This window comes from Pundamilia nyererei, unplaced genomic scaffold (assembly GCF_000239375.1).
Source record: "Pundamilia nyererei isolate P.nyererei 1_Seehausen unplaced genomic scaffold, PunNye1.0 scaffold00109, whole genome shotgun sequence".
In the NCBI taxonomy this organism is placed as follows: domain Eukaryota; kingdom Metazoa; phylum Chordata; class Actinopteri; order Cichliformes; family Cichlidae; genus Pundamilia; species Pundamilia nyererei.
In genome coordinates, this window is record NW_005187510.1 from 180,281 (window position 1) to 193,531 (window position 13,251).

General features: G+C 36.5%; 2 protein-coding genes across 2 annotated transcripts in view; both read left to right on the forward strand.

Annotated features, from left to right (window-relative positions):
- Nucleotides 1-2,920: 2,920 nt before the first annotated feature.
- LOC102193978 (chemokine-like receptor 1) lies at nucleotides 2,921-3,982 on the forward strand. Its single transcript, XM_005741329.1, has one exon. It carries the CDS (start codon nucleotides 2,921-2,923, stop codon nucleotides 3,980-3,982), a length of 1,062 nt encoding a protein of 353 aa, XP_005741386.1.
- Nucleotides 3,983-11,272: 7,290 nt separating this feature from the next.
- Nucleotides 11,273-13,251, forward strand: part of LOC102197879 (chemokine-like receptor 1) — a 5,413-nt gene continuing 3,434 nt past the window's right edge. Inside the window, exons 1-2 of the mRNA XM_005741250.1 lie at nucleotides 11,273-11,380; nucleotides 12,110-12,195. The gene's annotated coding sequence lies outside the window, so the exon portion shown is untranslated. The remainder of the gene's footprint in view (nucleotides 11,381-12,109; nucleotides 12,196-13,251) is intronic.

Consider the following 13,251-nt stretch of genomic DNA (forward strand, 5'->3'; position numbering starts at 1 on the left):
TTTTTCATTTTAGCTTTTTAAGTTGAGAATTAAATAAGTGTCTCATTTTCTTTTTTAAATTATACTTTCTGAAACGAAACTTCAAATACCGAAAAGTACACGGACCCACTATGTATCTACAATGTAGAAAGTACGAAAAATAAAGAAAAACTTTTAAATGAGAAGGTGTGATCAAACTTTTCACTGATAGTGTGCATGCACATCTGAAAGAAGAGCTTTGAAAAACAGACATTACAAAATGATTTAATTTTGTTGTTTCTTTATGTCATTCTTAAGACAGTGATGGAGACGACCAATGACTCGTTTGATCTAATCGGTACAACTGCAACTGCACCTGATATAGGCAATGATATTGGGCTGATAGACAGTTTGGTACCTCAACCTTGCTGTGGCTGACTTCGTCTTTGTATCATTTCTTCCCCTGAGTGTGACATACGTAGCTTCAGGTTTCCTCTGGCCTTTTAGCAACTTCATGTAAAAGCTGAACACCACCATCAGCTTTCTGAACATGTTTGCCAGTGTCTACGTTCTGGTGGTGATCAGTATGGACTGATTATCCATACTGTGTTTGTGATGTGGCTCAGAACCACCGAAATGTACACAAAGCATCCTGTGTGAGTCTGTGTGTGTCCCTGATTCGCGCCACCACATTATGTTTTGCTTTAGAGATATAAAGATATATGAGTCAGCGTCGGCGATGACCCTAAACCCTAACCATTACCTTTATTTTTTGGAGAAAATGTCATTTTTGATGCATGTTAGTAGGAATCGTTACATTCTTTGCTGACAACGCAACAATTTAGAAAAAGCAAAACTTCGCGTAGGGTTAGATTCCTCAACAATGATGGCTCAGAACACACAGGCTTAAATATTACGTTAAAAATAACTGTGGTTGTGAAAACCAATTCTGGTGAGGCAGAGTGTGTAGGATGAACGTCATCCTGTGAGATCATAGAATATTTTAGAAATATTGCATTAAAAAGAAAAGCAAACTGACATTATTACGGGAAATCCTTCACATTTGTCCAAATCTGGTTTTGATCTGTTTGCAAAGGTTTATTTCAACAAATCTTTTTTTTTTAAGTTTAGCTTCAATCTAAATTCTTATGTTTCCACAAGAATCCGACCTTGATGCTGTTGATGTTTTAGTCACACGTTACTTTTTGAAGACACACAAGGTGTGTCAAACTTGTTTCACTACAGCGTCTTTCACAGCTAATAAAGAGACTTCATTTAGATTAAAAAACAGGATGCTGACAGAAAACCTCTACGGTAGCCACTGGAAAATACAGATGATCTCATTTTGGTTTCAGACTTTTTCTGAAAGCCAAATTCAGCAGGGTTTTTTTTTCCTCAGAATGGGTTTATATATAATCAATGTGTCACAGTTTGATCAGTGACTCTTCTGGAGTGGATTCATCAACAACCAACAACAGAGCTTTACTAAAGGTAAACAATATTTATTATTTTGCTGCTGTAAAATTGTCAATAATACTTTTTTTTTTGGTTTCACTCTGTCAGACATAATTGCTCAACTTCTTCTGAATCTGTCTGAAACCTCACCTTATCATCCAACAATAGTGTTAAAAATATGACGTATGTAACTGCCTACAAATGCCATATTTTGCACATATTCACGTTAAAGTACAGAGGGTGACACTAATTAATCTTTATTTAAAAAGTCACCCTGTGATTCTTAATTATTTTAGCTAACTGAGCGCTGACTTCTCATGGTTGTCAGTCAACACAAAGCAACAAAACTGACAAAGTTATAGATGCTGCTTCATGAGTGATACATCATGGCAGACAAAGAAATACAAAATGTCCATGACCTCATTTTCCTACACCTCTCACAGACTGATAGCGTCATTAGTGACTTTCAGTTCGTATATGTTAATAGGAATAATAAAGTAACAACAAATCGTCCTCTTTTTAGAAGTATAAGTCATGAACCTATCAAAACCAAACATAAAACTATCTAAACTACCTCTTTATGTGAATTATTAGTCTGCAAAACAACAGCTGTGCATCAAGAGTTAACATATGATATAAATGTAGACAACAGTTAATCTGTGTATATAGGTCAAACACAACTTGAGCTTTTTAGTCAAATACTTAACATAGTGACACCATTGAATATGCTATCCCAGTGTATATATGTCATAAAAAAAACACTACCTGCCATCTTTAGTAGGCTTGATTACTGTAACAGCATCTTTACAGGTCTACCTAAAAAATCAGTCAGACAACTACAGCTCATTCGGAACTGCTGCTCGAGTCCTCACTAAGACCAAAGAAGTGGACCACATCAGCTCAGCTCAGAGGTCTTTACACTGGCTGCCTGTGCATTTGAATAAAGCACCAAATCCACACTGTTTTATTTTTAAGCTTAAACTTCAAAACTTACATTTTAACTACTGGTTTTATCTACTTTTCCTCCCCCCCCCCCCCCCCCCCCTCCCTTCCCTTATATAGTCTCGTAAATGTATTATCTTCACTCTTTAATTCTTCCTTTTACTTAACTCATTACTACTGAAGTCTAGAACTAATTCATTTTATAAATCTGTAAATGAATTAATCACTGTTCATGCTCTTCTATCAAGAAATAATCTATACCAAAACAGCCAACTACAATTTTTTTCATATGTTCTGCTTTCATAGCCTTGATTATACCTGAGATATCTGACTTACAAGTGACCCTTCACTGCTAAATGCAGTCAGTGTTTAATTGAAGCAGTTAGTGTTTAAGATTTGTTTACAACTAACTAGACATTAAGTAGCAATTTAAAAAATAACTGAGTGTCATTCAATGCAATTAGTTATAACAGAAAGAAAAAAATTGAAAGATGAATTTTACATAATGCATTTATATATATTTTTTTTTTGTGATACCACTGCAGGTCCCAAGGCAGTGATAGAGATGACCACTAGATCTTTTCATCAATTCAACACAACTGCTGCACCTGTTTACCAGTATGCTGAGTTGAGGCATTCTCTGAACACCATGTCTATCGTTGTGTACTCCCTGGCTTTTGTGCTCGGTGTGCTCGGGAATGGAGTGGTTATCTGGGTGACCGGGTTCAAGATGAAGAAAACTGTTAACACAGTTTGGTTCCTCAACCTTGCTGTGGCTGACTTCCTCTTCACTGCATTTCTTCCCCTGAGTGTGACTTACACAGCTTTGGATTTCCACTGGCCTTTTGGCAACTTCATGTGCAAGCTCAACACCACCATCAGCTTTCTGAACATGTTTGCCAGTGTCTACATTCTGGTGGTGATCAGTGTGGACAGATGTGTGTCTGTGGTGTGGCCCGTCTGGGCTCAGAACCACCGAAATGTACGCAAGGCATCCTATGTGAGTCTGTGTGTTTGGGTGGTGGCTTTGATTCTCAGTGCTCCATACTTCATCTTCAGGGACGTCGGACCATCGTACCACAATAAGGATATCATCAACTGCTTCAACAACTATGCTCTTTCTGGTGACGAGGACACATATAATGAGACTCATCAGGCCATGATTATCACGCGTTTCCTACTGGGATTTGTTGTGCCCTTTACTGTCATTGTCTCCTGTTATGCTGTTATAATCCATCGTCTCAGAAGAAACCGCACACTGGCCAATCAGTCAAGTCGCCCCTTTAAGATCATCGCTGCCATTATCATCACTTTCTTTCTATGCTGGGCTCCCTTTCACATCATGGGTCTAATTGAGATGGCAAATCACATGCCAGAATATTCAAGTGAGATATTAGATGATATCACCATAATTGGGTTACCAATAGCCACCAGTATGGCCTTTCTCAACAGCTGCCTGAATCCACTGCTGTATGTGTTCATGGGCCAAGATTTTAAGAGTCAAGTCCACAAATCCATCCACAACATCTTGGAGACTGCCTTCCAGGAAGAAGTTCCTCGCTCTTATATCTATACAAATGCAACCACTCAGAACAATAAGAAGTTAGAGTCTGACACACAGTTGTAATGCGATTAAAGAGATAAATACATTGTACTGTACATAGTGACTTTAACTGTGTCTAACAAATTACCTTTTCTTTAAATTCATGGATCCTCTCAAATTATAGAGTTAATCTCTTAAGATTTAATAATATTAATTAATTAATTTTAGGAATGTTGATCAAAAGCATTCTCTTTTTTAACTATATTATATAATATTACTGTGATATTGTACAGCAAGTTAACATTTCTGGGGGCATTTGAAACACTTTGGAATGCTAAAATATTTTAGTGTAACTTCTTAACATTCTTAATCAAAAAACAAAATAATGCAATGCCTATTACACACAGTATTCTCCATATGTACCAAAAACAAGTGAGAAACACATAAAAAGTGACAAACAGGAGCAACTTAAATCCATCTATACTACCTGCGATTGTCTCAGTCCCTGTATCTTTTGCCCAAGTTTTTATTTTCGCAATAATTTTTGTATTTGTGTTTATTTATATTGGGTTTTGTACTTTTATTTACAAATTGTGGAAATGGATTGTTTTCTTTCTGGTTGTCTCAGTTTTGTGTTTATGTTTTCTTAGTTTTACTTATTTTAGAACCTAGTTTTCTCTGTGTCCAAAGTAGAGATGGCACGATACCACTTTTTTGTGTCCGATACCGATATTATAAATTTGGATATCTGCCGATACCTATATGAATCCGATATAGTGTATTTTTTATTCAATAAAATATCTTGCTGCATTTTGTATAAGTTCATACTCAAGTAAAAAAAACAAACACTAAAGCTATTCTGTTATGCCTGTATGCAAAAACTATTTTATAGTTCAGCAATACTGATCAATCTAATAAACGTAACCTACACGATCCTCCCTATTCTGGTATTTTAAACAGTACTTAGCAGAAATATTAAGCAACCTAATTAATAGGATTGCCACCAAAAAAAATAGGGAACCACCCCCCCACCCTCCGCTTCGTGATGCATTAATCGACATAATCAACTTTAATTTAATGCACGTGTAAAAGAAAATTCACAGAAATCAATTATTTTTCCACAATAATTAAATAGATTCAACATCTTTCTTCAACAGAACTGCAGACTGCACAGATGGTACTGTCCCAAAGGAAAAAGTACTATAGCTTACTAGAGTATATTAGACTTAATAGTTACTATATACAGTAATGGACTTCTATACATTTTACAAGAGATTAAAACTTTGGGTGTAAGATTCAGATAATTATTTATTAAAAGCTAGCTATTTTAAATGAGATCTCCACTTCATTTTTCATAGTGAACCGCCCCCCTTCCCCGTTAATGCCCTACCTGCCCCCCTGGCAAAACTTTGCTAGACCCGCCCCTGCACAGTTACCAGCTGTCAATAAATTCTAACAACAGCTTATCAAGCTTAAACGTGCTGCTGTTGTTTAGCAGCTGGTTTCCTCCTTCTGGCGCAAAGTTGATCAAAAACAAACAAGAGACAGGAGCCGATCAGCTGATCATTGATCAGTTTCATGATTGAAGTAGCAGCAGGAGAGGGAGGGGGAGAGAAGAGGCAGTCGCTCCATATATCGGTTGTTAAGCTTAACGTGGGAATGCTTTAGAAACATTCAGAGATGAACGTAAACACTTGCTTTACTTCTCTCTGGGATAACTTCCTCGGAGATGAAATGCTGGTTTGGTAGTGAGGCTTCAAATGCTCAACCAAACCACCAACAGGTCTTGCACTTGCATGAGGCATACAGCTCCCACGTGCTAAGGTTATGAGCTGAGTTACGCCATGTCGCAAGTTTTCTGAGGTGCTTTTGTGATATTTAATGGATCGGATTAATTTTTTTATTTCTCTCTGATATCCGATCCAGTAATTTAGGTCAGTATCAGACCGATACCGATACGTAATATTGGATCGGTCCATCTCTGGTCCAAAATTGGTTCATTAATTGTAAGTTTATCCTGTCTCTCCTATTTTCACCTTCCTAATTTCAGAACTCTGTGTTGTCTCTGTGTTTCTTGTCTTCTTCCTGCTTCATTTTGATAGTTTTTGTGCCTTCTGGTTTTCAGTTCAGCCCCCCACCCCCACCGATTATCCCCTTACTGTTGGCACATAACTGCGTTTTCTTTCCAGCAGTCTTCCTTGTCCCCCCCTTACTCCTTTATTGGGAACTTGCTGGTTACTTTGCTGTTTCACGGAATGGACTTTGTTTCCCTGGACTCTTTTATTCGGTCTATGTCAGCCTGCCTTTGAGTCTATCTGCGTCCCACCTGCGAAACATGAGAGTGGTGCTTCATTAGTTCTGATGGTGCTTCATTGGTAGTATCGTTTGTCACAGATGTCTCTCCTGCCTTAGGTGCCACATATTTCTTTTGTACAGCTGACTCACATCAGCAATTAAAGGTATTTAAAGGCAGAGAAAGGTGAGTAAGCTCTGGTGCCAGAGTGCCATGTGACGGGTTTTATCTAGTGAGCTGTGTGAGTGTTTGGTGGTTGCAGCTAGTGAGCTGAATCTTGTGATTGTTTGCTCCTGCTTGGTGGAGAGGAGTGTGTTTGGTTACTAACCCTTTTCTGACTTACTTTTCAGTTTACTGACCGATGTTTGAGTTTTGTTTTGTTTCTTTAAATGGTGATAGTGGCTTTTTTAGTTGAGTTATTAATAGAAACTTTAATAAAACTCTTTAATTTAATCATTTTGCCTCTCTGTCTCCTTTTTCCGACCCGGACACTTTTTGTTACTCTCCCTAATCGCCTGGACCCTTTTAGGGGAACATAACAGCTAGTTCTACAACTCATTTGATGAGAAATCATTAAAATCACAGAAAACACATTACATATACCAGCAGAGGGAGCTGTTTTATATAAATGCTTCAGTGTTAAAGGGCAGCAGTCTAAAGAGGAAAACTGCCTTCGGGTGGTTCTGATTTATATACAAAAGGTAGATACGGGAGATGTGAGTTCTGCTTCCTTTATTTCACTTTGTTAAACAGAATTTCCGTATTTATCCTTTATGCTCATGTACACATTCTTTTATCTTTTTCTCCACAATTATCTCGTAACAAAAACCACAACATCAAATCACACTGTTAACCCACGTGGTTACTTTGTTTTCTGTCTATGAATATACAAAATAACTGCGTTATCGCACAGAGTCCTTTACAAAAACGTTTCTGAGTAGTATCATTAACAATCTGATCAGTTTGCTTTGAATCCTTTTCTATATATCTTAATCAGTAATTAGTTACTGATTACTTTTTTCAAGTAACTTGACCAACACTGCTCCCCACTTATCTGTAAGTGATCATGCACCTGTTCTTGGAGCAACTTCAGTGTTTGCCAGTAATGAGCAAAACAAGGCTTTGAGGAAAAAAATGACACATTCAAAGCCGTTGTGCAAAAGTTTCAAAACAATCTGAAACCAAGCTTGACAGTGACACCTACTGGCCACTTTTGCTATTGTCACATCTTGATAATACTCCCCTGTGAAATAATGATCCATTGCATTGCTAGCAATACAGAATTCTCAAGAATGATTTATTATTATTATTATTATTATTATTATTATTATTATTATTATTATTATTATTATTATTATTATTATTATTATTATTATTAAATATACCAGAGAATCAACAATTGTGATTAATGCATGTTTTGGAGAAATACCCATAAAAACAAGGAAGGAAAAATGCTGAGACTGTTAAAGAAAAGTTGTGACTGTAACATACACGTGTATTCTGGGATCTGGCAGCATATTGTATTGACTAGCAACTAGATGTGAAATAAACAAATTCCCCATGTTTTTCGATATCCCAGGACTGTGGACTTCTCAGTGTCAAGCAGTGTGCACACCCAGAAGTCCTGTACAATTCGTAACTAAAATGATATATTCAAAACAGAAAATACTTGTGATTGGCTATCAATGGAGAGAGGCCATGGTTTAAACTTTAGCCCTCCCTGGTTAGTCCTGTCTGTACCTTGCTGCGGTATCACAAATACAGGAGCACCATCCTCCCATAACCCCCACACATTCCTAAGGCAGCCGCTCCTTGGTTATGCTCTGTGTTAGTGTCAGGGTGTACCAGTCTACCTTCAACACCCCCCTTCACACCAAGGAGTTGCACTGAAACTGCACTGAAATGTGTTTCTAATAGTGTCTCATGTGTAAGTAGGTTTTGCATGGCCGCTTGAAAAACCTCTTCAAAAATAGATAAGGCAAGAAATATATAACTACTACTCAAACATATATAGCAAAACACCTATTATCTAGTTTGCACATAAATCGGACTGGAAACTTGTTGAATAGGGGATTAATCAAAACCTGAGAGTTCAAAGTTCTTCGTAAAGTAAACAAGTGAAAAGAAAAGGTTACATATCCATGTGACTATGAGAAGGGAATTCATACAGGCTAAACTAACTTGCACACACACATAAATACAGACATGCAAAACAACATGGATCAAGAAGCCACATGTATTGAGTAACTGTGGTAGTTCATGATATAGTTTTGGTTTTGGTTGAACTCTGTAAGACCTAGTGGATAAGAAATGGGCATTTTGTTTCTTTATTTCATTCTTATTTGATGGGAATCATAATTTAGTTTTACATTCATTAACGTACATTTGCTCAGCTGCTACACGGTGATTATTGGACTGAACTTTCTCACCCAACTCCGGGCAGCGACAACTATTATGATACACATAACAAATGCCACTTTGAGTGAAAGGACAGGCAGTTACACTTCCATTTTTATTAAAAACACATTTTAAAAAAAGAAAACAAACAACTGCATTGTCTTATTTTTGTTTCTAATAGTTTTATGAATACCACCTTCTCATGGTTCAACTCCACACAGAAAGGGCCTCGGTCACACAGTCGATCTGAAAACAGGACTCTCTTGCTGTGAGGCAACAGTGTTAACCATCATGCTACCCCATATTTCAAAACTGTTATTTCCTGAAACCTTTGGTGTTCCTTTTTCATGTTTATTTCCAAACTGAAAGTCACAGTGACATCTGTGAGATATGTTACCACTATTAGGATCAGCACACAAATGTTTATATTCTTTTTTTTTTTGCCTGTCCTGTTTGGATCTTTAGCCATCAGAATTGTTGTCTGAAGGCTAAGAAAGATGCCAAGCAGATTTACTTTACCAATTGCATCATCATGGCCTTGCCATATTGGTCCATTTGATTGACCTTTATTATAATTATGCATTTATTTGATTTGATATTTGGTTGTTACAGACGGGACAGACATGACTGGGGATAGGAGAGGGAGAAAGAATGAAAGAATGAGAGGGAGAGATGAGATGGTGAGAAAGGGGGGAAGAAAAAAAAAGAAAAACAAACAAAACACCTGGATCACCTGTATGGGGATAAGAAAAAATAGAAGAGAAAACAAACAAAAAAGAGCAACATACTAAATACAACACCATCACAATAAACTAGTTAACAGTAGATAACAGTAGATACTAAATATTGCATGTTATTGTGCAGTACGCAAGATTGACAGCGCACAATGTGCTTTGACGTAGCAGCCAAGAAGGGTGTAGTTTGTGTCTGTGAACACCCGTGTGTACACCTGTGTGCACACGGGTGTGGATCAGCACGCTTGTTTATATTCTAATTTTTCCGTGCCTCTCATGAATCGTAAAATTCCATGAACTCTATGAATCAACATGTCTTTACTTGCGGTCAAGGAAAGTAAATAATCATTAGTGAGCTATAATTATTAGTGATCTGTATGCTTGGGCGGCGGTTTTAATTTTCTAGAGATATTAATTTATGATAACTTAATTTATGATAAGCGACATTTTACTATTCATGACAAAAATTGGTTGTTGTTGTTGTTTTTTTATTTAAGGGCAGCAACAGAAAAGTTGGGACAGGGTAACAAAAGGCTGCAAAGTAAGTCATTCTAAAAAGAAACCGCTTGAGGAAACATTTTGCTACTAATTGGGTTAACTGGCAACAAGTCAGTAACAAGACTGAGACAAGATTACCTTAAATAGGCAGAAGAAGTAAAGATGGGCAAATGAAAAAAAAAGGCTATATCAATAAACTGTGGAATGATCTCAGAAATTACAAAGACTATGAATAAACTTAAAAATGGGCTTTAAAAAAAGTTTTGATTTTTGTGAGCAAAATGCTCTCATGACTCATCGAGTGAAAACTACTAGCCAGCCAATCGGTGACATGCAGTCTGACAACGTCACAATTTAGTACCTGGTCGGATCGCTTGGAACCCCAGCCGAGCAGGTTCTAAAAATGTACCTGGTATCAGGTTCTATGGCCTAATGGAAAAACCTGAAAACCATGGTGAACCATGTCAAGTCAATCTGAGTAGGTACTAATAGAATTGTATTGTACCAGAGTCTACTCTAAATGTTTGTCAGTGACTTTCTGCTCTACTTTGATTGTTGTGTCTTTTTTGTAGTTTTACTTTCCCTGTCATATTGAGTTTGGGTTAGTTTTCATGTCATACTGAATACTGCCTGCTTGTGTTTGACTTTATATTTCTTGGATTGCTTCATATATACACTACCAGTCATTCGTTTGAACAAACTTTCTCATGTAATTCGTTATTTTCACTTTCTACATTGTAGATACACACTGAAGACATTAAATATATGATAAATAAATTGATAAATATGTCTTATATTTTAGATTACTCAAAGCAGCCACTCTTTGCTTTGTTGACAGTGCTGTGAACTCTTGGTCTACTCTCAATGCGCTTCATGATGAACTCCATCAGTTGTGTTGTGCAGAAGTCAGGTTGGTACACAGCTGATAGTCCTAAAATCTATTGAATCCAAAATAATGAATCACAAAATCATAACAAACTCAGCAGCTTTGGTATATATTTTATACTACCATATAATTTAAACTTATTTATGAATACTTGACAAAATGTTTTTAGTTGTTTTTGTGAATAACATTTCGATCAATAACATATTTTTAGCTTAACTGCTTTCCCACTCATATTGTAGGTCTACAGTTTACATTCTGATCACAACACATAAGGTGTTTCCACAAGCAGTTTTACAATTCCTTGCAATGTCATGGAATTATTCCATGACATGAAAAAATACAAGAAGTGGACAGTTGACTTTTAGAGTAAGAAGTAGAGTTAAACAAGACTGCAAAACAGGATGTTGATAGACAGGGAAAAACAGTTTTCATTCTGATTTCTGTTGCTCAATGCTCGATTTTCTTCTGTTATTGGTCCCTTTAGTTATCCACCTCCTCTGCACGTCTTAAAACCATCTCAGCCTCACCCCCTTAACTTTATCTCCAAATCAGTAAACCTGAGCCAACCTAACAACCTCTTCCTTTGAAAACTTTTCCGTACTTCCACACCAGCGGATTCATTAAACACCTTGTTCTTTCTCTGCCCAATTCAGTTGTACTTTCCTAGAGATCTGGTAAGTCTTTCCTTTATGCTTTATAACATTTAAAGACTTTTTATAGGTGGTGACTTTATAGAGGTAATAATTATTCTGTAACCCACATCTGTAACCTAATTCAGTGTGAATGCTCTTGAGTAAAAACAAGGAAAGAAAGAAAGAAACCCATTAGGAATGTAGGTACAATGAGCTGAAAGGTTCATGTTTTACAATCTGTACTGTTTTATAATATATGCCACTGACTGTGGAGATACCTTGGTTTTCCTCAGATTGTTTCATAGCACAGCTGCCTTAGAGCACTGGTTCTCAAGCTGTGGTACACGTACACTGTGGTATGTGAGCTCCCTCTAGTGGTATTAGGATTTGACAAGTGGCATTATCACTTGTCACATCCTGTTTATGACAGTTAAAATAAATAACATTTATATAAGAAATAAAATTGTCTCGTGTGAACTGTATGTGGTGTACTGCTGTACTTTAATGTCGGTCATAAGGGTGGTACTTCAAGAGCCATATATGTCATGAGGTGATACTCATTGTGAAAGGTATGAGAACCACTGCCTTAGAGAGTTAAGAAAGAAACTGGAGGAAAATGGCAAAATAAGATAGTGATACTAAGGCCATGCTGAAGACAATGCAACAGTGCTGTCTCTCATTTTTTCTTTCTCTTTCATTTGTCTGCAAACTTTTGCAAACTTCCGGTGGATCTGCCTTGTTATAAATGGCAAAATACGACCCACAAATTAGTCTCAGTTATAATAACCTGTCAGAGTTTGATGAGGCATTCATCTGCAGAAGATTCTTCAACAACCAACAAGAGAGCTTTACTAAAGGTATGCCGTCTTTGTTACTTTGCTGTTGTACGATTGTAAAATCATCATGTATTTACTTTTAATAGATAAACCTCTGACACTTAAGACTTTCCCAGTTTTTAATTACTAAGTCACTCATGATTAATACATTTTCAAGATTCCGCCCCCAAAAATTCAGTTCCCTGAATATCTATATGCATGCATGAATGGATGGAATATATATTTATACATATATAAAAAAATTAAAAAGAAGGAAATTCATTTTTTACACTATTGCATAACGTAGAAACACTGACTGCTGGGATAGTTATTCACTGGAAGTGTAGTGTTAAATAATCAAATAGGCTAATTTCTTAAAATTAAGTTAAACCACTGAACTTAACAGACAGCATTACTTTCATGAGGGTAGTGACTTTTAAAGTAATTGCCGGTAAGGTTCTTTGCACATTTATAACTTCTTTGACCTCTTTATTCGTCAAAATGTGTTGACTAATACATCTAAACCAAGCTGCAGGCAGACATAAATGTAGGCAGCCAAATATAGCATGGTGCAAGCAGTTAGAGTAACTGCAGAAGTTTGTTATCATCTGTCAGACCTAGAGGTTAAGTAAAGGTCTTTTTCACTGAAGAAAAACAAGCTGTAATTTAATTTGGGGTTTTTTCCAATTCCACTGACATAGTGTTGCTCAACAACTGCACAGTGAGTATTAAAGTCCACATTCTCACCCCAACCCACACAGCCATCATGACCATTATGATGGATGTAATTGCCCAACGTTTAGTACATCAAATGGACAATTAGGTAAACCTGTGATTGGATTGTCAAAAACCCTTTAATAGTTATTTTATTTAGTAAACTGAGAAACTACTTTTCATGGGTCAGTCAACAAGTGGCCAACAAAGCTGAAAAATATCACCTATAATTTAAATGATCTTTTTTAATTGAGCATATTAAGTTTAATTGAGCATATTAAGTTTAATTGAGCATATTAAGTTTAATTGAGCATATTAAATACACATAGTTTAGTCTAGGTTGTATTAATGTGTCACAGTTTGTTCTGATATTCTTCTACTGCA

Bases quoted from the DNA above. Each gene is read 5' to 3' on its own strand.
- LOC102193978 (XM_005741329.1), top strand. From the start codon at position 2,921: ATGACCACTAGATCTTTTCATCAATTCAACACAACTGCTGCACCTGTT.